Consider the following 27,946-nt stretch of genomic DNA (forward strand, 5'->3'; position numbering starts at 1 on the left):
AGCATTTAAACTGTGTATCCAATGCATGTTGACCTGAAAGGAAGCACCACGTTGAGGTCATTGATGGGACATTCTCCCAGCTAAATATACATAGGCGTGCTCCCTAAATAAATAAATTGCTTTCTTTGTGACCAAACATGGCCCATTTATTTTCTTATTTAAAAAAGCTTTATGGAAAAAAAATCCCTATGGGTAGGTCTCCACCTCATTGGTTTTTGATCTGCAGCCAACTTCCTCAAGCAGCAACAAATAGCTAACTGCTATCTGGAAGGAGCAACACAGGTTGGCTGTTAGTCTGAACTATCTCTACAGATACACTTGAATTTGCAGAGTATCTTTGTCTTTCTCTGAACACTCGGTAAGTAGCATGTAAGCAAACCGCACATCCCTGTGTCTAATGCTATTATGTGCTTTTCTTTAAATATTCTGAAGTACTGAATCAAGCTGATAGAAAAATCTCAAGGAAATGGATGTAACAATTCCACTCCAGAATACCAAATTATTACTTTGATTTTTTTTCCATATGTGGTGGACTTGTTAAGAAGACAAAAAGGTACTGGTCTAAGATTTACATGTTGAGCTAAAACAAAAAATAAAAGTAGATTTTGTAGTTATCAGAAATATTTTTGTTGGGCATTATGGATAAAGAACTACAGAGCAAATATGGATTATATGACAACAGCAGCAAGAATATGGTTTGCTCAGATTTGGAAATGGATTGAAGCACTGACAATAGAAGAATGGATTGTTATGGTCATTGAATGTATGTGTGTATATGTTTAATAAAAAATTAAAATTAAAAAAGAAATAGCCCAAATGGCCAAACTACTGTGGGTTTCTACAGGATAAACAAGTTTTGGGAAGATTGGAAACCCTCTATGGATTTTTGAAGCAAATAGAAATATAACAATGCAAATAAGTTGTGGTGATTGTTTTTAGTAATTGCAATAGGATTATTTATTGCAATTAGATCAGTAATGGTCAAATAATACTTTCCCTCCCTCTTTACTTTTCTCTCTCATTACAGTCAGAATTGAGAGGTCAGAGCCACATTGTGTGCTAGTTGTCTCTTCCCCCATCTTTTCTTTCTGTCTTTTTTCTCTCTGAATGTATATTACTTTGATTGTAAATTAGAATGTTAATGTTAAAATTAATAAAATGACATATTTTTTTTAAAAAAGAAGAGGAAAAAATCAGAAAGCAAAAACAAAGCTCAAGGCAGGTGTAATAGTGTTTTTTGTGGGTTTTTCAGGCTATGTGGCCATGTTCTACAAGAGTCTATTCCTGACATTTTGCCAATAACTCTTCAAGATCATGGCCACATAGCCCCAAAAACCCACAAAAACCTATGGATTCACACTGTAATAGTATTACTTTTGTCTATCAAAAGCAAATAGTCAAGAACTGGCTATCCAAATATATTATCCAAGCCAGAAAAATCAGGATGGCATTTGTGAAGAAACCAGGATGGCATTTGCTTCTTTTTCATTATATATTCTTTTCCCAAAGGTTTCACTGGGAAAGAGCTAGGATACATGATCTTATTGAGAGTGTAATAATCTGTAATAATTGTAATAATGTGACAAAAATTCATTCTGATCCAGGCTGAAATCCTAGCAACAATTACATGGCAGTAAGATCCATAGCGAGAGCCAGCATGGTGTAGTGGTTTGAGTGTTGGACTGACTCTGGAGACCAAGGTTCGACTCCCAACTTGGCTATGAAACCTAATGGAGAGAGACCAGTTGTACTATGACTCTGGAGGCCAGGGTTCAAATCCCTGCTTGGCTATGGAAACCCACTGGGTGACCCTGGGTAAATCACAGTCTCTCAGCCTCAGGGGAAGGCAATGGGCAATCCTCTCAACAAATGTTGCCAAGAAACCCCCATGATAAGTTTGCCCTAGGGTCCACTATAAGTCAGAAATGACTTGAAGGCATACAACAACAACAACAACAACCATAGCAGGTTTCCTGGGTCTTAACCTCTGACTAAGATGAGAACAGGGATTCATTTAAAAGTTTGTATCTTTTTAATAAAAATGTAGGAAAGTTAACTTTTTAAATGTTCAGAGTAGAAAGAACTTGAGAGTTAAAACATTAAAATGCAGGAGGAACTGAAACTGGTTGAGAGCATTCAAGCAAGAAGAAGTGAAGCTGACTGTTCTCAACTGAGAAGAAACGAAACTGATAGATTTTCCATTCAGGTCAATTTTTGATCGTTTAACTCTTTCAAGTCTGTTTTTGAATCGCTGTCAAGTTATAGTCTACTATATTCGTACTGAATTAGGATTGCCATCTCTATTTTTATGATGGGTTCCTCCTTTTTAATATTAATATAATCAGTCCTCTTTATCCACGGATTCAAGCATATGCAGCTTGAAAATTTCCCAAAATGTATAAATTCCAAAAAGCACACATTGAGCTGCCATTTTATACAAGGAACACCATTTTACTGTCCATTGTATTTAATGGGACTTGAGCATCCACTGATTTTGGTGTTCATGGGGTCCTGGAAGTGGAACCAAACCCCCATGGATACTGAGGGTCCACTGTACTGCAGGCAAATAAAATATGATTCTCTCCATCCTACGAAAAGCTTTACCTCTTTACTTTCTTCTTTGAATTTGTTCTTTGAAAAAAGCCAGTACAGTATTCTTTGTTTTGGATTAAAATAATTCTGAAAGTGTAATGTCTTACCTCATCTAAGGGCGTTGGTTATCACCTTTAAAGCCCTATCTTCCTTATAATCCACCCTGTACACTCAGGTCCTCTGGGAGGAATTTACTGCAGCCGAAGAAGATCAGATTGGCTGCAGTTTCCCAGGGGACCATTTCATCCGCTGCTCAGAAACTTGTGGAATGACCTTCCGGAAGAGATCCATCAAATTACCAACCTTGACGCTTTTAAAAAGGCTGTCAAGACAGATCTCTTCCAGCAGGCCTTCCTAGGCTGACCTCCCATTAAAATGATAACCCTGTCTGTTCCTAGCTGTTCTATTCTATTCACTCATCTTTTAACTGTTTTATAACTAATTTTAATCTTTAATTTGTAATTGATTGGGTTTTTTTAATGTTGGTGGAAGGTTGGCATAGTGCAATTTTGATTATGTTATGCTATGTATGTTTTGTCTTTTTGTAATCCGCCTCGATCTGTAGGGAGAGGCGGGATAATGATGATGATGATGATGATGATGATGATAATAATAATAATAATAATAATAATAAACTGAACCAAAACCTTTTTTATCTTAAGCAATGTTAGAACATCATGTTCTGAAGAATTCATCATAAATTTAAACATAGTAGTTTCCAAAAGTAAATGCTGGGAGGCAGCATGAAGATGTTCTAGGAAAGGGCTGAGACTCCCATGTAAGTGTGTAGATAATCTTGGGTAATTTACAGTGCAAGCCTATATATGACTCCTCAGAAGCAAGTTTTATTGAGTTCTGGGGGTTTACTCCCAGACAATACTACTTCCAGAGAGCAGACATAGGAGATTGTCATATTACTAATAAACCCGATTTACCTCTTCCGAGTTACATTCGAATTTGGGATGCAGCCTAGGATTATCACATGGATTTTGCCACCATTGCCACCTCCCAACTGCATCCAGCCAAGACTCCGTCTAAAATCTGCCCTCAGCTGGCCAATTTGCAAAGTCAAGAAGCTCCCAAAAGTGAAAAGTGGCTGGTTGAGGGTGGATTTTAGCCTGGATGCAATCAAGAGGTGGCAACGGTGGCAAAATCCATGCGATAATACCCAGCAGCATCCCGAATTTGAATGTAACTCAGAAAAGGTAAATCGGGTCAGTTAATAATGTGATAATCTCAATAGTACTGTATAATCCAACTGTCCCAATTTGTAGGGACAGTCCCAATTAATCCTCTGTCATCCCATTTTTTAAAATGCTATCATAATCTCCCAGTTTTCCCCTTCATCCTCATCTTACTTCAGTTGCTGCAAACATGATTGCATGACTCTGAATCCTATTTTGTTTCTGACTAGAGTAGAGCGATTGGATCCATTGGATATTTCAATTAATAAACTCTAGTTGGGACTAACCAACAGGTTTCCAGCCATATGGTTCCACATAATTGGATGCTGCATATGTATTTATTAGTGCCTTCAATGTATCATTTGATTCACTGGGATTGTAGCAATAGCTGTTGTGCATCTTCCATTGCATCAAGAGACAATAAGCAGGCACATTGGTAGATACAGTTGGTTGCACAATATTGATATTTAGGACAAGGGATAATCAGAACAAGGGTTTACGCAACCACTGTGATACTGCATGAGTACCAATTTACACTATATGCAAGCATGGTGTAGACTAGGATTTTATCAGGGACATAGCCTGCAACTTCTTCCTCCCTCTTTCCTTCTTCCTCCTCCTCTGTGCTTTTGCCAGAAAAAAGTCTTGGTTCCTGCCTGGAAGGAGAGGAAGAGGAGGAGGAGGAGGAGGAGGAAGAAGAAGAAGAAGAGAAGGAAGACACACAGGAAGGAAGACAGGAAGGAAGGGGAAAAGGAAGGAAAAACGATAGAAAAGAAGGAAGAGGAAGGAAGAAGGAAAGAAGGAAGGCTCTAAAAGGAAATATAAAAGAAAGAAAAGGTGACTTCTGACTTTTCTTTCAACACTTATATCCACATACAATATAGTAAAATATAGTTACATAATAATAGTAATAATAATCAACTTATCAACTACAAGTTGAGTCTCCCTTATCCAAAATGCTGAGGAATAGATGTATTTTGGATTTTGGAGTTTTTCAGAGTTTGGTATATTTATATATATTTTATATAAGGCAAACCTATCATGGGGTTTTCCTGGCAACTTTTTTTAGAGGGGGTTTCTCTGAGGCTGAGAGAGTGTGACCTGCCCATGTTTACCCAGTGAGCCTCCTATCCATCATTTAAATCCACTCCCCACCCCTCTCCATTTTCTTTCTGGAAGGGACCTTGCTTATGTTGAAGGGAAGACCACCAATCCTCTGAACCTCAGAATTATTGTTTCAATGCTCAGTCTTAGAAGCAGTGGGTGTCTTTCATTCTCCTCCTCTCTCTTAGCCAAAGACCCCCTCCTCATTTCACCACCCTCTTGATGCATGGGTTTGGCTGATTTTAACCTCTGGGATTTTATATTTGTATTTTATGTTTTATATTTGTAATTTTTAAAATATATGTTTTACTATTTTAATTGTTGTTTTAATATGTTTTATATATATTGTTAGCCACCTTGGGTCCCACTTTGGGAGAAAGGCAGGATAAAAGTAAAATAAAATAAAATAAATATGTGGGCTACCAAAACCTGGATGGGAAAAGCAAACCATGACTGGGAGGAAGTCCACTTCCAGATTGGAAAAACAGATATCTATATATCTATATCTGTATCTATGTATAAATGTTAAACAGTGTATGGTGTGCTAGCAACCAGAGGCTTCCAGGAAATCCTTCTCCTCCTTTTATAACGAAATATTATTATTATTATTATTATTATTATTATTATTATTATTATTATTATTATTATGGAATTGGGGAGGATGGATGGGAGGACCACAAAACAATGACCCAGGGCTACAAATGGCCCATAGCTGCCCTATTTAATCCTCCTACTCCATAATGGTTTGATCACTGGACTACTATGACTCTGGAGTCTAGGGTTCGATTCCCAACTGGACCATACAAAGCCACTGGGTGATCTTTTGCAAGCCACAAATGCATCTGAGAAAGTAGACTGAAGTCTAGGAAAGTTCATGCTGCCAATTTCTTTCTTTCGGTGAGTCTCAAAAGTGCTACAAGACCTCTCTACATATTATTATTATTGGATCTAAATGCATCTGAGGAAAACTCTAGGAAAACTGACATCTAGGAAAACTCATGCTGCCAATGTGTTTCTTTCAACTAGTCTCAAAGGGGCTACATGATCTCTCTACATATTATTGTTATTGTTGTTGCATCTAAATGCATCTGAAGAAGTAGACTGTCTCCAAAAGCTCATGCTGTCATTTTCTTTCTTTCAGTTAGTCCCAAAGGTGCTACAAGATCTCTCTACATATTATTATTATTATTATTGCATCTGAGGAAGGAGATTGAAGTCTAGGTGTTGGTGCACTTTCTTTCTGAGAGAAGGAAGCCAGGGAGCAAGCCCTCTTTTCTCTTTTTTCTCCCCTTCCCTTCACTCCAAGGGCAAACTTCTCCACCGACTCAAAAACTTCTTTCTGTGTTGCGGGGGGGCACTTAGTCTGGACCCCCCCTTCCCAAAATCCTGGCTACATCCCTAAGAAAGAATAAGTTATTTTAAAATATACTGTATATAAATTGAGTTTTCTCCCAAGAACTCTGTATGCACTTGTTTGTTTGCCCCCCCCCAACCCACTCTTCCACAGCAATCCAGCACTTGCAGGATTTATTTTATTCCCAGTTTTCATGCTGGCTAGGAGACTCCTGGGAGTTACAGGCCAAAAAAAGGAACTTCCCCAAGCAATATGCAGCTACTTTAAAAAGTTCAGATTGTTTTATAGTTGACTCCAGGCTTGAGGATGATGCAGCAATGCGCTCTTGTAGTAGGTCTCTTCTTAGGAAGAGGCTTACAGTGGGCTTGCTTGTCAGGGATGGTCAGCAACAGTGGCCTGATATGATAATTCACCCACAAAGCTCTACTATATGACTTAATGCAATGCATAATCAAACTGGAATTCACTTCCAGACAACAATATCAACTATAGCCTTTATTACAATCAACAGGCCATTAGGCAAAATATTAAGTACATAGACACGTTAAAATAACCCTGTAAAACATAGAATCATAGAGTTAGAAGAGACCCCAAGGGCCATCAGTACAAGCCCCTGCCATGCAGGAACACAGAATCAAAGCACCCCAACAGATGGCAATCCAGCCTTTGTTTAAAGGCATGGCAGTTTCTGAACAGCAAGGCATAGAACAAACAGCATGTACTGTGGCAGAATGAAGCAGAGAAAAGGAGGGGCTATGGAGGTTGAAGTGTTTAAGAACCAAATTCACCAGCTGACAACAGGCTATAAATCCCAGCACCTCCCTCAGGGAACTTGTTGCTCATGACAGTTCTGTCTGGTTCATGTTGCTTGATAACCTCAGACCTTGCTCCCTTTAATGACTAAGGTTTTGAATCTCCCTTTTGGGTTTGTAATTTGGTATTTATTGTTTGTTTTTTATTCGGACTGGTCTGCTATAGTGCTACGCCATCCTTGCTGGTGAACCACACATCCCTTGGGGATTTTCTAGCATTCTGTTGCCTCCTATACTCTCCTAGGGACTTGGACTTGTGTTGACATCAAAACAGGACAACTTTGTCTTATTTGTTCCTTTATTTTACTGTTACGTGCTGTATCTTCGTCTTTCCAAGAATTCATGCTGCTTTAATTGCACTCATATTGCTATTCTGCTACACACATCTTCCAGCAAGGTAACACTAAGTCCTTTTATGATATTTCTAATGTTTATAACTTAATTGTTGTTATGCAAAGTTGCTCATCTGTCTCTGGAGTATTGTACCACAGGGGAGTAAGTTTGGACAGAATCAAAGTATCATTAGGAGGAAACGCAACCTTGCACAGCAGGACTGTGAAAAACACAACCTAATCTCACCTGGGATGACAACTGCAACCTTTTCCAATATATATACAGTGCTCTTAATTTTATTGATTTATTTACTTCAGCCTTTTTCTAACTTATCTTTGTTTGATCACTTCCCAGCTTTATCAGCTCTTCTTTAGTTATATGCTTTCATAAACTGGATAGTAGGAGACCTCAAGCATATTGGCAACTGTTTTTCTCCTCTGTTAGTCACACACACTCTCTGTCCTCAGACTTTCTCCAGACTATATTCCTCCACAAGATGAATTAGAAAACTATTATGAGACTATTAGGGGAGGTTATAAAACTATTGAAAAGGTTATAAAAAGGTTGGGGAAAGATGGTAAAAGGATGTAAAAGAAAGCAATAAGGCAATGTAACCTAATGGAGTCAATACAAGCCTGACAGAAATGACTCAGTAGCCCTTTTTGTGGAATTCCTTGTTGTCATCATGTTGTCATAGGATGCCATGTACTGATGCCAAACTTCGTATATTATAGAAACATGTTTTATGTTTCAAATGTTAGATCTCCAAAATAAGGAGATGCCACCACCCTTCAAGGAAGTATGTTGCACACTCAAACAGCATTTACTATCAGGTAGTTTTTCCTAATGTTGAAGTGGAATTTCTTTGCCTGTAGCTTGAATCCATTGCTCCAAGCCCTATTCTCTGGAGTTGCAGAAAACAAGCTTGTTTTTCCCATAGAGTCATGTACTGGCCAGAGGAGTGTGTAGAGGCAAGCTGAGGATCATCTGGCTATGTTTTGAATGCCAGACACACCATGATGATGTCCTCCAGTAACTTTGGAGGAGCCCATTAGGTCCTGAAGGATGCTTGTATCATCTTACATATGGGCTGTCAAATGTTCTAAAAGATCCTCAGCTGCCCTTACCCTTCTGGCTTATCTGACACTGCCATGTATTGGCCAAAGGAGGTCTGGAAATGCATGAAAACTGTAAATTTCTGGGGGAAACGGGAGAAGTTAGGCTCTGCCTGGCTACACAACATCTCCCCACTGGCTTTGCACAAGATGGGGATTTCCTGAATCACAAGAAATCCCCTTTTCAGTTTTGTTGAAACCTTACATGACCGTTCTTTCCTTTGCTAATTCTTACAAAATGATGTAGTTGAAGCAACTGAGCTATGACAGTGTGTAAAGAGATCTTGTAGTACCTTTGAGACTAAATGAAAGAAATTGGTAGCGTGAGCTTTCATAGACTTCAGTTTACTTTCTCAGATGCATTTGATAGAATGGAAAGCCCAGGGACAGACCTTATAGAAACATAGATATAAGTCGAAGGCTTTCATAGCCAGCATCCATGATTTTTTGTGGGTTTTTCAGGCTATGTGGCCATGTTCTAGAAGAGTTTCTTCCTAACGTTTCGCCAGCATCTGTGGCTGGCATGCCAGCGACAGATGCTGGCGAAACGTCAGGAAGAAACTCTTCTAGAACATGGCCACATAGCCCGAAAAACCCACAAAAACCATAGATATAAGTCATTTGTGTGATAAGTCAAATTCAAAACCCTGTGGGTATAAAAATGGCAAGTCAAGTCACTTCATTTCCATACCTACAGGATTTTGAAACTGAATTGGCATTCTCACACACAAATGACTCATAAGGACTGTCCCTGGGCTTTTCACTCCACCAAATCATCAGAGGAAATAGACTGAAGTCTTCGAAAGCTTCTTTCTTTCATTTAGTTTCAAAAGTACTACAAGATCTCTTTACATACTGATTTTACAGACTAACACAGCTGTGCCTTTGAGCTGTGACAGTAATACAAACTCACCATAATGCATAAGCACTATTTTCCACACTATGCATGCCACACTTGCTCTTTGTATCTCACACCGGTGTTCTAGCTATTATTTTTGCCAGCTGAACATGACATGATGTTTGAGGATGGGCCCAGAATGCCTTGTACATGCTTACCTTAACATGAAACGAATTATGCGCTTACGTTTTCTATGTCTAAGCAGAATTTCCTTCAGCATGGCTCTTCCTTAACTTTGGTTTTATGGTCACTCTCTGACATCTCCACATCACACAGTATTGGAGATATTGGCTAGAGCTATTCAGATTTGCAGTTCAACATCTAGGGAATGTGTGATTCCCATCCCAATATTGAAGCTGTTAGGGTTGCTGCTCTCTATATAATAGCTTCTTGATACTCAAAAAATAAAGTGCATGAGGCTTTCTCACTTACTTTATCTGCATGCCAAGGAGAGTTGTGCTTGCTAATAGTATGTTACTATTAAAGACAGAGAAAGAGAATTTGTTGGAAAGGCACATGGATCTATTTTCCTCCACGAAGCTAACTGCAAGCTTTCTTGTACACACAGACACCTTTAGAAGTTCCCATACAAACAGGGAAAATGTCATATGTTACCAGTACATGATGCTTGCACATAGATCAAACAGAACAAGGCAAATGTGCCTATCACATAAAGACTGGTAGGAGTTCCCAGATAAGTAACAAACACAGATTGGCAATCAGATGATGTGTGGAAAGGCTTTTAATGAATCTCATGTTTTTATTTTTGTGCTGAATTACCATACTTTCTGTTTGCAATATAATTTATTTTTTAAATTTATCTCTCTTTTCCTTGTCTCTCCATTAACCAGCTGCCTGCAATATGAACCCTCAACCAGTAATTGTGACTCAGCCACAGATTATGGTGGTCCAGCAGCAGCGAAACCAGTGGCAGACCGGCTTATGTGACTGTTGTACCGACTGTGGCGTATGTGAGTGGCCTTGCAAATATTTCAGTTAGATGCTAAGCATGGACCTAATGGTGGAACCTACTGCCTTACCATACCTGAAATTTTTCATAATAGGGTGGGAGGAACTCCTATTTGTAATTTTATTCCCTCCAACTGTATCAATTGGTCAGGGACAATCCAAATTAAAACTTCCACTGTTTTATGGGCTTTTAAAATGTCCCAGTTCCTCTTTCCTCCTTCCACCCAGCCACCCACCCCCTCATTTGTCCTTTGCTGCAAACAAATTTCAAAGTGCAAAAGCAGTTTGTATTCAGTAAACTCAGAATGGGGAGAGGAAGGAGAGGCAGACTATTCCAGGCAGAAGCAAACTGCTACAACTTCTAGTTTGTGAGTCTTTCCTCATTAATAACTTGCTATATTGATCTCTCTCTCATGTTGCTTGGCCACCTTTGCCTTGATTTTCATCTGTAAAATGTCAAGCCACATCTGCAGAAATAAAGCAGCTTGACACCACTTTAACTGCCATGGCTCAGTGCTGTGGGATTCTGGGATTTCTAATTTTGTGAGATATTTAGCCTTCTATCAAAGATCTCTGGTGCCACAACAAACTAGAAATCCCAGGATTCTATAGCATTGTGCCTTGGCAGTTAAAGTGGTGTGAAACTGCATTATCTTTTTAGTGCAGATACCACCACAGGGGCTATGTAATACAGACTTTGATTTTTTACTGTGAGAAGGAATCGGTAGACTAAGAGTAGTAGCATCAATAAATAAGCTATATACAGATGCCATATTTTACTGCAAATAAATTCCAGTGACTTGCCATAGGTGTGACCAACTTCGCCACACTGTGCACTCTCTCAATAAAAGGAAATGCTAAGATTTAAGTCTTCTTTGCTATATTGGGTTGCAGGTAAAGACACTTTCAGCTTCTGTGGTTAGTCTCGTTTTCCTGTTTTCTGCTCTGTATTTGCAAGTTCTATAATAAATAGATTGAGTTGAGGCTGAAAAATGTGAGCAAACTCTGGCTATATTTTAAAGTTTGGAACTCAGCAATTGCACTTTTTATACTCGTGCCATGCTGTCTTCTAGTTATATGCCAGACATCCAGCTCGTGCCATGCAGTTGTCCCTTTCGCCTTCACAGCAATCCAGAGCTTGGAAAAGTTACTTTTTAGACTACATTGTCCAAGCCAGTATCTTGGGAGGGGGATTTTGAGAGCTGTAATCCCATAAGTAACTTCCCCAGGTTCTGTAGAAACATATGAGTACCGTAGAAATGTGATGCTTGGAATGATGGAGAAAAAAGTAACTTTCTCAAGATAGGTGGTACTTGGAGAGTTTGGGATGTTACTTTTTAGATGAATGAATCTAACATGCTGAAAGTGGAAGAAGAATGTTATGAGTCACAGGAAGAAGAAAAGAAGTGCAAGTTAAATTCTTTGAAATGTCTATAGGAGGTGTGGGCACAATCTGTAGAGCTCCAGATGTTGGTGGAGTGCAACTCCCATCGTCCTTCACAGTTACTGTGCTGGCAGGGCTGATAGGGGTTGCAGTGATATCCTCTAGGGACATTTAATGTTCTGCTCTGCTTTGCCTCTCTAGTTTGCTGTGGACTGTTCTGCTATCCGTGTTTAGGATGCCAAGTGGCTGGAGACATGAATGAATGCTGCCTTTGTGGCTCAACTATGGCAATGAGGTCTGTCTACAGGACAAAATATGGGATCCCGGTAAGTGGTAGGCACACTTCAGGTTTATGAGATTTACTTTGTGTGTCCATGTGAGTTTGTGTTTTTACTAGAACTCCAAGACTGATCAACTGGAAGCAGGTGCAAAACAGAAACTTGGGAAAGCAGTAGGTACAGTACATGAGTTTTTGTAGCTCAAAACCCTCTCATGTAAAAAAAAATCCATCTGATTCTCTTGCTCCAGCTTTCTTAATTCTAGCTGCGTAATTAAGAAGCAAATCTAAAGTGCTTTTGTTGTTGCCATTGTTAAGTTAGATGCCTTGATTCAATAGAACTGGAGAAAAAGAATTGGTGCGTTCCAGTAAGCTGAAAGTTGATATTTTAAACACCATTCCTTTTCACAGCTAATTTTTATTTTATGAACCAGCAGCTCTTGTCTCTCTAGAACAAAAAGAAGCCTGAATTCTGGGAAATGTGGCTGCCAGAGCTGAGAATTTTATATCCCTCCACTCCCAAATTATAGTTAACATGGTCTTCCAGTGGAAGAAAGAATGGGTTTGTGTGAAATTACCTTTTAAGGTGTCACATGACTTTGTGATTTCATCTTCAATGGACCAAAAATCCTTTTTGAAACAGGACTCTTGATTGTTTTATAGTAAGAAGAAACTCAAAAGTGAGATCAGAGCAAGAGACTGCTGAGGAGGAATTTCCAAAGGGCTAGTCTGTTAGTCTATTGCAGAAAAATATTGAACAATCATGTTGTATCCTTCACACTAACTAATTTATTATAGCATGAGGTCTTGTGGATTTTCATCAGATACTCATGGGTTGTGTGTCAAAGAAAGTTCATGCTATATAATGTTTTGCTGAGCAGAAGTTGGTGGTAGTTCACAGGTATTTGCCATATAACTGTCTCACTTTTCTTGACAAGATGTTAACTAGGTTAATATTGGCAGTATTTTCTGTATCTAAATGCGCTGTTAATATTATCCCCAAATATGCACAGCTCTGCACTTCCACATATGTGGAACAGTCTTCCTTTGGACCTCCGGCTTGAGGAGGATCTCACCCGTCTTCATAAGAGTTTGAAGACCTTCTTCTTCAATTTGCAGGATTAAACTACTGTGTTATGCTTGAGGCTGCTGAGATGGATACTGGCTGATGGGATGCTGGGGATTTTATGTATATTTAAAGTGTCATGTTTTATTGCCTCTCTCTTTGACTGTATATGGTTCATGGAAAGGGTATTATAAATAACAATTTCTTTCATGGAAAGAGTATTATATATAATAATTATTACTACATGTTTCTGTACATACTTCGGAGTGGTTGACGGGAAGTCAAGGAAATGGTTAAAGTAGTTTGGGAGACCTGGAGGCAAAATGAGATCTCTTCCCATGATATCCAGAGATTGCCTAACCTTTCTGCCTCCTATTCTAAAATGTTGTAATTGTTGGCTCTCTCCTATGTCCTGTTGATGTGCAGTGACAAAAACAAAACTCTAGGCCCACCAGAGATGCCAACTTACAGCACTATCTGAGGTAAACACTCTCAACAGTAGCAGAGTACAGAAGCACCAGTTCAGTTTAAGCATTGGCAAAGCACTGACCACTTGAATAAACTCACAGACACTTGTTGATACCTTCCAAGCCTTTGGAGGTTCTTTATCTTAAGTTGCAATACAGATATGTACAAACACTCCTCTCAAAATTCACTATGTGTAGTGCAACAATCCAACCCACTCTCTTCATTGAACCACACATGCATTGAGTCTCAGTGCTGCTATATAGAGTGTTGGCTAAGGGCCATCACCTGGTGCTGCTTAGCATGATGCAATCTCTATAGCAAGCCTTTGCATCATGCCAGGTGCTTTGACTTAGCATTTCTAGCCACTACAAATATTTTATAAACCGTTTAAAGGAACACTCTTCCAGCAATAATGCTTCTCCTAATGCTTACCTGAGCGCAGTAAGAGCTTTACGCTTGAAATATGCTGGTTGTTTCGATCCCACTGTTCTTCCTTTGACCCACCTTTGATTAGAATGACCCCCAAGAAATGGAATTTGGGCCAAAAGAGGTTCCCACTTCTTGGGGGACGGACACACACACTGCTTTGCATTTCCACACTTAGAAGTCAACTCAACCGCAGGAGCCTCCCCACAAACAGACTTTAGGAGGCCATTACAAGCAAGTACACCTAAGTTTTCTTCCAAAGTAAAGTCTCATTTTGTTCTTTTCTTTAAACAGGGATCCCTCTGTGATGACTTCTGCACTGTCCTTTGCTGCCCTGTTTGTTCTCTTTGCCAAATCAAGAGGGACATCAATAGGAGGAGAGACTTGGGCATCTTCTAGATTTGGTGGGTTTTGCTCAGTGCATATCACTCATGGAGTTTAACCTTTGAAGAAAATGGTTTTAATAAGAGACAATATGTGGTGTTAGTAACTCATGGCTTTACTATTTTGTTGATAAAGCTCTCAGGTACAGAATTTTTTTAAAGCACTAGAGAACCCATGTGGTATAGTAGTTTCAGTATTGTACTAAGACTCAGGAGACCAGGGTTTGAATCCCCACTGAGCCACGAAAACCTGTTGGGTGACCTTGGACAAGTCACACTCTCTCAGCCTCAGAGGATGGTAATGGCAAATCTTCTCTGAAGAAACTTGCCATGAAAATTGTGCTAGGTTCACCTTAGGGTCGCTGTAAGTCTGAAACGATTTGAAGGCACTCAACACACAATTCCCAAAACATTGTCACTCTAGCATGACCCGAGAAAGGGTGACCCAGTTGGAGTAATGCAGATTAAGAACTGGGTTGATCATTAATGACGGAAGGTCTAAAAATGTCTGTAAGTGCACTTCTTTCCTTTTTTCCATTTTTGCTATCTCAGCTATGGGAAAAACAAGTCTTGCTCATGATTGCAGGGAAGGGAAAAAATCTGTCCTGCACCTCCAACTTGGGTGAACACAGGAGTATAGCTATGGGGGCAGGACACAAACTGAGGATATTGGGGGCCCCAAATAAAAATTCTACCCCATCCCCTTCAGTCTCTAAATTTCTAATGTTGCAGGGATCAAAGCATTGAAATTAACCCTTAGAATTCTTTTGTCTTATGTATTTGCATTCCTTTGATCCTTTTGCCTGCCCGTTTACATTGGACGCCCAAACTGTATTTGTAATTGAAGTTTCAAGTTACTGTAATGCTAGAAATTTGGGGACTGAAGGAAATTTTCATTTTGGAAGGAACTACTTGCTTGCAAGAGGAATGCCCTCATTTTGCCCAGTTGTGCTGAACCTCATCAAAGGACACCATACAGGAGGTCACACACAGATGACCCTTGTAAATACACAACTACTGGAGTGATAGAAATTTGCTAGCTAAAGTATAAGACTAAGAATCCATTATGAAAGATTCTTATTAGGAAGCATATCCCATTCAACACAGTGCGATTTAGGCCTGATTTTTATTTCCCCCTGCCAGCTATTTTATTTATATGGAAACTACTAATTACTTCTCAACCGTTTTACAAATCCCATTCCGTTCCATTTTCTTATCTCTTAGCACCCTTAAACCTGACATGATTTAGCAATCTCATCTAAGTGCAGGATAGCAATAGCAATAACAAGTACATTTCTATACCACTTATCAGTGCACTTAAGCACTCCCTAAGCGGTTTATTCTACTTTCCTTGCATGGGGAAGGCACCAGAGAAGCAAAGATGGTCTCCTTGTTTGAAATGTTGGATGGTGAAGCTCTACTTGGAACTTGGGTAGCATCAAATGCCATGGGTAGCATCAGGGATGACATCAAAGATGTGGGAATAGCTCAGTGCCATCTGACTCATGAAGAGTTTTATAGGGAGTTCTTCTCCAGACTACTGTACTTTCTCCAGATCTAATTTCCTCATATCCCAGCCTTTAAGCTAGGACACCAAATTGGGGGGGAAATGTGAGCATCACATTCTTTGCAATATTTGTTTTTTTTTTAAAATCTGTTTAAGAAAAGCAAAATAGCGCTAAACAATATAACCTGCAAGATGTACCTAGGGGTCTATCTACACCGTAGAAATAATGCAGTTTGACAACACTTTTAAGTGGTGGCTCCATCCTATGGAATCCTAAGATTTGTCAATTTACAAGGTCTTTCACCTTCTACAAATCCCAGGATTCTGTAGGATGAAGCCATGGTAGTTAAAGTGGCATCAAGCTGCATTATTTCTAAGATGCAGATGCACCCAGGGTCATTCTGTTTTACTTTCCAGCACCCATTTATGCCCTGACTGTTCAGTTTCTGAGGAGCTGTCATAGTATACACAGTTGTTTTGAAAATCTTATCCCTTTCAGATTTTGGCAGCAAGTTTTATTTAGTGAAAAGCCTGCCACCTCAACACACATCAAGAACTTTTTTTTTTTAAAAGCCTCTCTTTTTCCATTCCCATTCCAATGATGCCTGCTGCAGTTGCTTAAAATCTCAGGCAAAAGTAACCAAAAGTGGTTTTTATTGTTCAGAGCCCAGTAAATGAAAAGCTGGTCAGCCATTTTATTTTCTCCGTAATCATTTGTTCACTCCTTCTGCTATCTGTGTATCAGCTGAAGGGCAGCTGACACAATATGAACAATTCACATTATCTACATTGTTTTAAGTCAACCTCGGAGTGGATAAGTGGTGGCTGAATGCCTAAACTTGTTTACCTGCCACATTTTTATTGCAATTTTTTCTTCCTGAGTACTTTCCTCTAAGATACCATTACCCATAAAAATTTGTTTTGTATCTTATCTGGAAAAATTGGCCAGGTGGGAAAGATAAGTATGCTCCTGCTGTAATACGAATGCTTACTCCCATCTACATGTTGTTTTTTATCTTTCAGATTTGCCTAACAGTTACATGGTTCACAATCCTCCATTACCAGAAATTGAAAATTTGAGCTTGTACTGATATTTTTGAATGGAGAAGTGCGTACTCTGCTCCTAATGCTTCATCTTTAATATGTAATTTTATACTGGAAAATTTATCTAGAAAATAATAAATAACCTTTCACTTCATATAGTGTTGGTAATGTTTCTTAAAATAGAGATGCACTGTGCTCTTTACAGAGCTCTGCTCTGTGCAAAAGCAGTATGCCTTGCTCCTTGTTCTGCTTCTCACACCTTTGTACAAATGGCATCATCAATCCAAAAGCTATGTCTACTATTTAACTCTATATTGGCTTTGATGTCAGTAGCACTTAATGGAATAGAGATGTAACCCTGCCCCCCAAATGCTTACAACCCTCAGGGGGGAAAAACTGGTGAAAGAATGGACAATACGGGGAAGGAGGAATTAGGATTTCTTCAAAGGCAGAGGAGGTGTTGAGCTATCTTAAAATTGTGCATTACATTAAACCACAGAATTATCCACATTTTAAACACACACATATTTTGAATTGAATATTTTATTCTGCTTCTGTTAATTATGGGGAAGGTAAAGAGCTGTACAGGAAAATGAAATCTTACTTTACAACTATTCTACCTTCTCTGCTCTATCTTTCACCCAGAAATGCCCACTCTATTTTTAGTTAAGCCCCGATAACCACACACCTGCCCAAAATTCATATAAATCCAACAAGGGTTGTAAAAAACTTCAATGAACTTGCTTTCTTCCTGCTCTGTATATGAAGAGTCCATAAACATAAGCATATGTTACGTTTCAACTCATTTACTTACACAGATTTTAAAATACATTTAACAATAGCCACTTCCGAAGACTATAAATTCAACATGGAAAGTCTAGTGAGGTTTTATGAGGAAAACAAAATGCAAGAAAAGAATTCAGGTGTCTAGTATCAGATTAACGTCTATTTTTTTTCTTTATTGGAATAATTACAACTAAAGAAAGCATGGCACCTTAGTTTTCACACCACAAAAATATTCACAAGGCCTCAAAACAATTGAAATTTTAATACAAAACTTTAACACATTTTTCTCCTCCTTCCTGTTATTCTTCAGTTCCACCTTAAAACAAGTGTTATGCTATTCTGCTGTTCCTTTAAGGTAATCCTTTAAGAGTTTTAACATGTTGTGCATCAGTCTACGTCTTGTATAGTTTGTATTTTAGTAGAAGTTGAACAAAACCAGAAGTTCAGTTTCTTATGCTTGTTTCACATTTTTAGAAGAACAAAAATCATCTTCTCTACATAGGAAAAGAAACAAAAGTCTACTGTGCCATCTGAGCCTCCATGGCCTGTGCTGTCCATTCTGGGGCAGTCTGACTAATCTTCTCCAAAAGATTATTAACTTGGAAGCAAAGTGACTGGATCTGTTTGTCCCAGGTTGGTAAGGCTTCCCGAGCTGAAAAGGAAAAGATAACCGTAGAACTCATTTTTACAGTTCTAATGTATTTCTGCCAAACAATAACCTCTGAGCAGGTCTGTGAATACAGGCACTTTGGAACACAAAAGGTCCTGCAAATAATTCCATACCAAGGCATTGCACTTACACTACTACCACCTGCTGGACACAGCAGGAATCAGCTCACCAGGGTAAAATATAGTACAGTGGACCCTCTGCATCTGCTGGGGTTAGGGGCACAGGAACCCCGTGAAAATGAAAAAACGGCAAATAAAAAAGTGGGGTTTTTTAACCTGAGAGAACACTTCTCTAAGAACATTTAGTTCCTCCAGTGCAACTTTGTGACCACCATCTGCCAGAGGTTAACTATAGAATCATGCTGGAAGACTTACAAATGGCTAGAGAAGTATTTTCTCTAGGAATCTCTAGGTCTTCTAGCATAACTCTATTGTCAGTTTCTAGCAGGATCATGCTGGAAGACCTAGAGATTCCTGGAGAGAATGTATCGATCAAATCTGTGAATAATCAAAGCTGCAAAAGTTAAAACCACACATGTGGAGGGCTGGCTGTACTTTGCTCTTTCAAGATCAATTATGTACAGAGCAAGTCTCAGGGATTGTCTACATGAGTTATTTACTTTGAAATCCCGTCTGGCTTGCTGCATCCAGTTTACGTGACTCGGCCAAACTCTCAATTGGGTAGAGATTGTCTTCACAATGTCTATGCCCAATTTGACCAGGGCAACCTACAGGAAAAGAGATTCCACCTCAACATTAGGAGGAACTGCCTGACAGTAAGAGCTGTTACACAGTGGAACACACTCCTTCCTTGGAGTGTAGTGGAGTCTCCTTCCATGGAGGCCTTTAAACAGGCTGGATGGCCATCTGTCGGGGATGCTTTGATTGTGAGTTTCTCCATAGCAGAGGGTTGGCCTGGATGGCCATTGTGGTCTCTTCCAACTCTATGATTATATGAATTTAAAAACCTCACTTTCTACTCTGAGTTTTTAGTTCTCTCTGCAGTTATGATGTGTGGCTGCCATCCCACTGGTTCCTATGAGCTGTCGTGCTGGCAGTGCAAGTGTGTTTCTGAGGTCAGAACAAGGCACCTATGGTCACTAACATGGTTGGGTGCCTTGTACTGACCTGTTGTTGTGCTGAACAAAAAACAGGGATCACATGGGAAGGCAGCTGCCCCCATCATCACTTGCAGAGAGAGCACAGATAACGGGGGGAATATGTGGCCATTATACTCCAGAAGCAGCCTGGAGTATTCTGGCCAGTGAAGACAAGCCACTGATTAATAATTTGTTGTTGTTGCATCCCTCTAAGACAAATGAGTCATGGGGTTTATTTTATTTTAAAGCATAAAACCGCTGTAACAGATGCTTTAACTTCATTACAAAAATACAAAAAATAAAACAAAAATCACAAACAAACCCTATATCCAAACTTACTTTCAAAATGAACTATTCCATCTATCTGATCAATGAATCCATTCATTCGACCCTCTGTTATCATTTGAGAGGCTATCTTTTCTGCCTGGAAAAAAAAGAGCCAAAGATAACGTCTGCATTTTTACTTCCAAAAATGAGAAGCCCAGGCCAGATCAGATAGGGCAGGTTTATTTACACACAAGGGCACTGACAGCACAGAAAAGTTATACAGATAATTTTATTTATGCAGAGAACTCTCCCATGTGCTCATTATATGAGTTCACAGACTACTCTTAGGATGCATCATTAGAAATTCCCACCAACATAAGTGCAAGTTTCAAGTGTTTTCAAATTTAGAATTAGAGTCTGACAGATTTCTAAGTAAACAAGATCATTACAATAATGAATTCTTAAAACAGAGGTCCAAAACACACTGCAGAAATAATCCAGTTTGAGACCGTGCTTTAACTTCCCTTACTTAATGCTAGGGAATTCTGAGAACCATTCTGTTGTGACACATTTAGCCTTCTCTGTCAGAGAGCTCTGGTGCCACAATAAACTACAATTCTTAGGACTCCCCTAGCACTAAGCCAGGGCTGTTAAAGCAGTCTCAAACTGGATTATTTCTGCAGAGTGTTTTGGACCAGAGACAAGAAACTTGTGGGTTTCCAGATGTGGACCTGCAAACTCCACCATATATAAGTGGCACAGCTAATGGTGAGAGATTATGAGAATCACAATCTACTGTCACCTAGAGGGCTACGAATTGCCTACCCATGTTGTAAAAGAAAAAAGAAACTGAAAAGAAACTTTAAAACATTTTTTTTTCCAGAGAAGGCACATACACTTAACATGTATTATGTTTTTTCCATCTCAAATTAATACACAAAAAAATAATGCCATATATATATATATCTACATGTGCTTTCGCCTAAGACTTGCTCACCTTCAACAATAAAGGCTTCGTTTTAAGATAATTACCAACAAAATATATTACTATATAGCTTTTATGCACTGTCTTGCATAAAAACAATCAATTAACCACCGTGATTATTCCAATCACTTGAATCACAAGCATTACAGGGAATGCTGATCAGTTCAACAATAATCAAAATCAGTATACCTTGGCTGCAGGAATTTCTAATAGTGCTCCAAGTTCTTCAAAGGTAATGTTGTTATACAATTTACTTGCAGACAGCAAATTGTGTTCAATGACAGCTCTGTCCAAAATACTAGAACCTAAACAGAAAAACTGATAATTACCAAAAGTTTGAAATCTCAGATAAATTTTGTTACAAGTTGTAGGCAACATATACTCTATTATTTTCAGCACTGGGCTCCACAACAGAGGAGAGGAATTAAAAAAAAAACCCATTACTAACCTAATAATGTAATTGCTATATGATTTACCTCTACCTCTATATACCACTGCCTCTATCTATTACAAGCCATCATATATATATAATTAAAAAAAACCCATTACTAACATGTAATTGCTATATGATTTTATTTTAAATTTTCAGCACAAAAGTGTGTGCTGAAAAGCTGGAAAGAAAGCTACCTCTTTCTATTACAAGCCATCATATATATATCTCCCCCTCTCTCTCCCTCCCTCTCTCTGACCATCTCCTAGTATATTCAGTAGACCTGAATGAGGATATTTGTTTAAAGGTGATATAAAACTAGTCATATTGATGGCAGCGCACAATCATTTCAGGAGTTGGAAATGTTAGGAATTGGCCCAAAGTGGTCCAAAATATGGAAAAGGATAGCAAAATGGCATTACTATAATCAGGATATAATAATATTCATTTAGTAAAGGAAGCAGCAGTGGCAGTAGTAAGAGTTTACTGTAAGTGGCCAAAGGCCATTGCAAACCATATATAATACAAAAAAAAGCAAACAAACCTATTTTTTTCTAACACAAAACAATACAGCAAACAGCAAAATGCAGACCTGACTAACATCTTCAATTTTTTTATCCTGCTTGGTTTGTAATACCTTGTCTGATGATGAAGTCAGTGAAGCTTCGAAAGCTTGCAACATGTCTACTTTGCATTTTGGTTGGCCAGTAAAGGTATCACAGTTTGATGGATTTTTTATTGGATTTGCTAACTGGCCAACAAGGTTACCCCTGGATGTTTTCTGGATTTTAAGGTACCACATTATAGGCACAACAGGGGAATCCTAAAGAGTCAGCCAGTGGACTTGGACCTTCCTATTTGAGGTTTCAATCACCAACAAAGGTAAAACATTTTTCTTCTCTAAATTTGGACTGGGTTGTCATGTTTTACCTCAACACCACCTAAAGTTTTCTTGATGCAAAAGCATGAAGGCTTCTTGAGAAAACCAGTGTCCTCTGCCTAAGAAAGGGGCCCGAGGCTTCACAAAGATGGAGACATACTGGATTGCAAAGGAGGTGTCTTTATTGTGATGCAATTGAATGTTAAATTTTCTGGACTTTGAAAAACTCCCAGTTGTCACATGACCAGAAGGAAGAGGCGCCACTGACAGTCTGCAAGATATGCCCCTCCATACCATCTTAACTAACAAGAGAAACAGCAAAATGCAGGCCTGACTAACATCTACAATTTTTTCCCTCCTGTTTGGTTTGTAACACTCTGCCTGATGAAGAAGCCAGTGAAGCTTTGAAAGCTTGCAACATGCATATTGCGCATTTTGGTTGGCCAATAAAGGTATCACAATTTGGTGAATTTTTGATTGGACAAAACAATACCATGAGAGAAAATAGTTCAGGTATCTGATGTATAACTGATGAGTATTCACAAGCTCTTTTGAATCTTCCATGCAACAAGGGCGGACCAGGCTACATCCCTCAAGAAAAATCCCATTTTCTTTTGTGATGAACTAGTCACTAAAACTGTCAATTAACACTGTATCTTTAGAAAAATTGTGCAGTGATCAACAAAAGAGATAGCGAGGAACATATTCAATACTATCAGCTTCACACACACATTTTCTATCACCACAGGTCTGTCTACCAGGGCTCCGAAGTTGGAATTGGAAGCAATTCTGGGTGGAGTCAGAGTTGGTAGAAATGTACTGACTCTGACTTCAAAATAAAATGCCTATTTTGTTGCATATTTATTTTTATAGGAATTTAGGAAAGTTTTCTTGTTCAGAACTTTTAAACAAATCACTATATGTTCTGTTCTGTCAGTCTACGTAGCCTGATGATCATGTGGTGACGATGAAAAGCCTTGTGCTACCATTTTAATACAGTACATTTATTATTACTAATTAATATACATTTGCCATCTATGTAGGAGTTGGGACAGTAGAAAAATAGAGGCGTCAGAGATGAAGATTTGGCATATTGACTCCACAGCCCTGCAGTCTAGTAAAGATAGATACTGACATGAACAGTGTTTAAGTGGTCCACAGCATACGGTACATCCACACTTGGAGGCAAGATTACCATCAGCTGTTGTTGCTTTTTGGTGTGGCATGAGCATTGCAGCAAATTCCTGCAGCTGATTTCCTCTGATAATCCTGTCCAGATACATCTTTTCCAGTATCCCATAGGCTGCAAGCTGCTGGCACCTCTCATCCTTGAAGAGAGTGGCTAGCATACGAGAACGCTGCTGTCCTGAAAAAACAGGAAGACTACTTTCAAACTGGCCCATCTCAATCTAGTTTCATTTCATCCTGTTTATCCACAATAAGGTATCCAGCTCATGCTATTACTGTGTGCAAAAAGCTCTTATGCTCACTTACATCAATAATGTTTCTTCTTCCTAGAATTGAAGGAACTGTGTGCATACAGAAACACAAACAAAATTGTGCTCAAGACTTGTGATTGTACATCAGATTGTAAATATTGCTATCTTCTTATTCTGAGTCTTCATTTCCCTTATGTTACTGGCTGATGCATTCTATTGCCAAAGAGGGTTTGTGCAGCTAACAACCCAACCATCAATTAGTTTAATTAACTTTACTTAAGATGACAAGTTATATTTTTAATAGATCAACATTTTAAAAACACAGATACCTAAATTGTGCTTTCTGGATCTGATTATAATGTACAATACTCAGTTTTCCTAACATCATTTTCAGTGTTTCAGGGATAATAATCATACTATGAGTAGAGAATTTCAATGAGGCCAGGAAACAGAATAGATTGAATGTACTGACCTTCTCTTGAAAGACACTATCAAGTAAGCAACTCCAAATTTTAAAATAAAAATGATTTTACCTGCTGATGCTAAGATAGTACAGTGCAAGGCGTGCTTCAATGCCTCTAGCCTCTCACTTTCATGGACTATACTCTTGTAAGAAAGTTCATTATATCTCTGGGCAGCTTCAATGAACTTCCTTCTGTAGTCAAGAACACGAGCGTAGCACACCTAAAACAAGACAAAAGACTCAGATACAGTATACAAAACTGTTCTTCTGCCCATTGAAATAGGATTTTTTTTAAAAAAAATTAACTCATTAAACTTCTTGTTTTAACAAAAATAATATTTAATCCATCATTGGCTATTATTTATTTGATTTACCTTGCTCCATCAATAGTTTGGGAGTGGTGGTCCTGGAACCAAACTGAATGGATACCAGGAGGCCACTGTAAATGGGAGTCCATGGGCTAGAATCTCACTTGGAAGAGGGTGATATGGTGTTTCCTCTCACATTCCAAATAACTTGCCAACAGAGATTCTGCCAGTGGGACTTTCCAGCAGTACACTTTGGGGAGCTGAACCTATTAGCCCCACTCTATCATTTAAATGGCCCATGGCAAATCTACTATCAGAGCTATCAACTACGGAAGTACAGAGCACTGGACAACAAGTAGCCTAGGAGATGAAAGATCATGTTCTTAATAAACCTGAGACACATTGGGTGGTCTTCTGTATTCCATTGTTTGAAACTTGTCTACCATATGAAGGACCTATTCTTTAATTCAGTAGACATCTGAGAATCCAAATGACACAGGACCCAGAAATAGCAGTTACCCGTGCAAATTAGAAGCCATAAAGAATATTTACTAAGTCGTCCTGCAATTTTTTCCCCACTCAACAGAATTTACCTTATAATGTATTTGTAGCTGTTCATTAGTTGATTCATTCTGAAGAAGAGATGCCCTGTTTATATAAGCTTCAGCTTGAACAGGATCATCGTCCTCCAGGTACAGTCGTGCAATTTTCAGATAGGTCTCCAGTTTATAGTCTACATTGTATTGCCTTGAATGGGAAGAGACATGTGCAACATTAAATTTCAGTCTATTCTGATTTTGTCACATGCTTTTGTAAATATATTTAAGCTTTCAGCAGGAATTCACATAATGAGTAACATTTAGAAGTCAATTGTAGCAGAAGGAAAAGTTTATATAAACTATGCAAATTATTTTCTACCTTTTTCTAGAATGTGCCATATCTCAATCCTGTTCTCTCAAATAATGATGATATAAAAGAAATAAAATAACAAGAAATAAAATACTTAGAACAACCATGCTGTGAACATAATGGGGAACAAAGCCTCAAGATTATACTGTTTTTGCAGAGAAGCCAGCTGTGGGATTTATTAACAACCAAAGTGCTTTGATAACTACCTTCATTATGATGTCTGAATGAAGCATGCAGTGAAATGATAGTAATCAGCTACATCTCTGCCTTCTGTGATTCAACAGTACTGGAACAGAACTACAGTATACTGAATCATCCAATGTTATGCACTGCTATATAGCAGAGGAGGCCTGGAATTCCCTTCTAGTGCAAGAAAAGCATCAAGCAAATAGGCTTGAGGATCCAGGAAGAGGATAAGTTTTAAGAACAACACTAAAGGGTAAAGGGTACACAGGATTTTTAAAAAGCAGCTATTATTGCATGATTGGCAAAGAACAAGATGAGAGCCACAATTATTGCATATCCAAGGATATAATCCCAGAACACACCAAAGCGAAACAGTTCTATAACAGGAGGTAATATGTATTTTTTTGGGGGGGAGGGAGGCAGCTATTACAATGAGAGCAATTACTTTTGTCCTGTTTCCAAAGGAATCCCCACCAACACTTGGGCTGCATTACGCCAGTCTTCTTCTTTCTCATAAATTGATGCAAGATGTTGTCTTATGGAAGCAACCTGTAGGTACAAGAGACACAGAATTAAAAGTAATGCAATTCAGGCAACATTTAAAAATCGACTTTCTAATACAAAAATAGTAGTCTTTAGTAGGCTTTTCCCATCTGATGACTTTTATCTTGATTTTACACATATTTTTATATAAACTAAACAGTTATGTGCTGTATACTTCAAAACAGAAGTATTTAAAAACTGCTGCATCGGGATCTAATATATTTAAATATGAATGTATTAGCCGACAGCAAAACATGCTCTGACATGGAGCCACATAGTGAATTCAGCTACCATGATACACAGAATCTGCAGTTTTTATCGCAGTTGTGTTTTAGTTTTAAAGCATTTGTTCTCACACCAATTAAAAGTGTGATTGAATCATCAGAGAGAGGAAGCAACAGTTGGAGAAAATTGTTAAATGAGACAGGACCTGTAATATGAAAAAGTACAATAACTTATGCATTCAGATGAATTAATTTAAAGGAGTAGCTCTAAAACAGGGAAAAAGAGAATCAAGTGACTAGTTTAAGGTTTCTAGCACAAAAATGTGTGATGCTTATACAAATATAGAAAAAGACTAATGGGACAAGCTTTTGGATACCATGAACCACAGGTGTCTTGTTCTTACCTGCTCCTCAAATGAAATTACACGAGGCTGAATCTTTTCCAAGGTGAAGTGATATATTTCTTTGGCTGTGCTATCAGGAAGGCTTGGAAGATGCGTACAGAAGTCTGTCAGCAACTGGCGTGAAATCACTAAACTGACATTTTCATTTACCACTAATTAAAGGGACACAAGGAGAAAGAGGGGGAAAAACCCACAAAGTTTTATATTAGGGTTGTCATTCAGGTCACAACCATTGCTGTTATTAAGACTAAAATGTATTTTCCTGATGTCAAACTTAATTTTTAGACAGCCAAACTAGCTAACAGGAGCATAATATATCTATGGCACATTATTAAACTGCAACTCTTTTGGTGTGCTGTGACATGTCTCAGGTGGTGCCAGCACTCCTGGACTAAAGCCACCATCACCAGACATGGAATGCTAGCATTGCCAAAGCAGTTACATTACACGAAACAGGCAGATAGAGACAGGCAGATGCAGTGGCAAGAGTCCTTCGATGTGTCAAGGTTAGTTACTTAGACCTTATTTCCAAGTACAGTATCCGCACTTAATTGCAGCCTAACGAGGTTTCCTACTCATTTGGTTTCACAAGCTCTATCGATGTTTCCTTCAACACGTTTATATGCACAAGTTCTGCTGTTCAGCACTTTGATACTTAATGAGGACTGAAAGATAACGTTAGAACTCACTTGCTTCTACAAAGGCTTTTAGTGCCTCTAGCTGTTCGACTCCAGAGAGCTGGATTGCTTTTTCCAGGATCTGACGATACCTGCCAAAAAGACAAAAGTCACTATGCCAAATCACAGTTAACAAGACTTAAAACCAGGCTTATCTTTGGAATCGGTTTCACATTTGGATGCAAGGAGAGCAATAGTCAATGGCTGGACTGGATGGCAATTGTGGTCTCTTCCAACTCTATGCTTTAACTTGTTGTGTGGCTCAAGGCTGTGGAATTCTGGGAGTTGGAGTTTGTTGTGGGAGAATTCCATAGCCTTGAGCCAGACAACAAGTTAAAACGGTGCCAAACCGGGTTATTTCTCCAGTCTGGACGCAGCCCTTATCCCTCTCCCTTCTCTCCCCTCCGCCCCACAATCATAACCAGGGACGAGAAAGAGCCACTGACTTCCCGGCTAAGTCTTTGTGGGAGCCGCTGGAGCTCATGAGCTGCGTCAGCTCCTGCCGCACGGCAGCCGCCATCTTGAGCGCCCGGCGAGCGATCTTCCTCCTCCTCACGCGACGATCTGCGTTAACCATAGAGCGGCGGTGAGGGAGCGGAGACGGGCTTCCATCCCGACGCTCTGCGTAACCATAGAGTTGTGGTTGGAGAAGATAGATAGGCTCCCTCAAGGGGGCAATGCGACGCTCTAGATAACCATAGAGTTGTGGTTGAAGAAGGGTCTCCCTCAAAGGGACAATGCGACGCTCTAGATAACCATA

At 39.0% G+C, this 27,946-nt stretch overlaps 2 protein-coding genes across 3 annotated transcripts; one reads left to right on the forward strand and one right to left on the reverse strand.

The window, feature by feature from the left end:
* The first annotated feature begins 246 nt into the window (after nucleotides 1–246).
* Nucleotides 247–17,070, forward strand: LOC121931487 (placenta-specific gene 8 protein-like). Its single transcript, XM_042469313.1, has 5 exons — nucleotides 247–358; nucleotides 10,244–10,363; nucleotides 11,947–12,071; nucleotides 14,277–14,386; nucleotides 16,896–17,070. The coding sequence occupies exons 2-4, from the start codon at nucleotides 10,255–10,257 to the stop codon at nucleotides 14,379–14,381; spliced, it is 339 nt and encodes a 112-aa protein (XP_042325247.1). The 5' UTR covers nucleotides 247–358; nucleotides 10,244–10,254; the 3' UTR covers nucleotides 14,382–14,386; nucleotides 16,896–17,070.
* Nucleotides 17,071–17,441: 371 nt separating this feature from the next.
* On the reverse strand, nucleotides 17,442–27,898 carry COPS4 (COP9 signalosome subunit 4). 2 transcript variants are annotated; one of them, XM_042469311.1, is made up of 10 exons: nucleotides 27,633–27,898; nucleotides 27,199–27,278; nucleotides 26,510–26,661; nucleotides 25,784–25,887; nucleotides 24,837–24,990; nucleotides 24,006–24,156; nucleotides 23,169–23,399; nucleotides 20,913–21,028; nucleotides 19,811–19,895; nucleotides 17,442–18,354 (listed from the first exon to the last, which is right to left on the reverse strand). In XM_042469311.1, the coding sequence occupies exons 1-10, from the start codon at nucleotides 27,761–27,763 to the stop codon at nucleotides 18,221–18,223; spliced, it is 1,338 nt and encodes a 445-aa protein (XP_042325245.1). In that variant the 5' UTR covers nucleotides 27,764–27,898; the 3' UTR covers nucleotides 17,442–18,220. The 2 variants fall into 2 exon arrangements, with proteins under 2 accessions (XP_042325245.1, XP_042325246.1); XM_042469312.1 differs by having other exon boundaries at nucleotides 23,229–23,399; nucleotides 27,633–27,892.
* Nucleotides 27,899–27,946: the final 48 nt, after the last annotated feature.

The sequence above is a fragment of the Sceloporus undulatus genome, chromosome 5, assembly GCF_019175285.1.
Source record: "Sceloporus undulatus isolate JIND9_A2432 ecotype Alabama chromosome 5, SceUnd_v1.1, whole genome shotgun sequence".
Lineage (NCBI taxonomy): Eukaryota > Metazoa > Chordata > Lepidosauria > Squamata > Phrynosomatidae > Sceloporus > Sceloporus undulatus.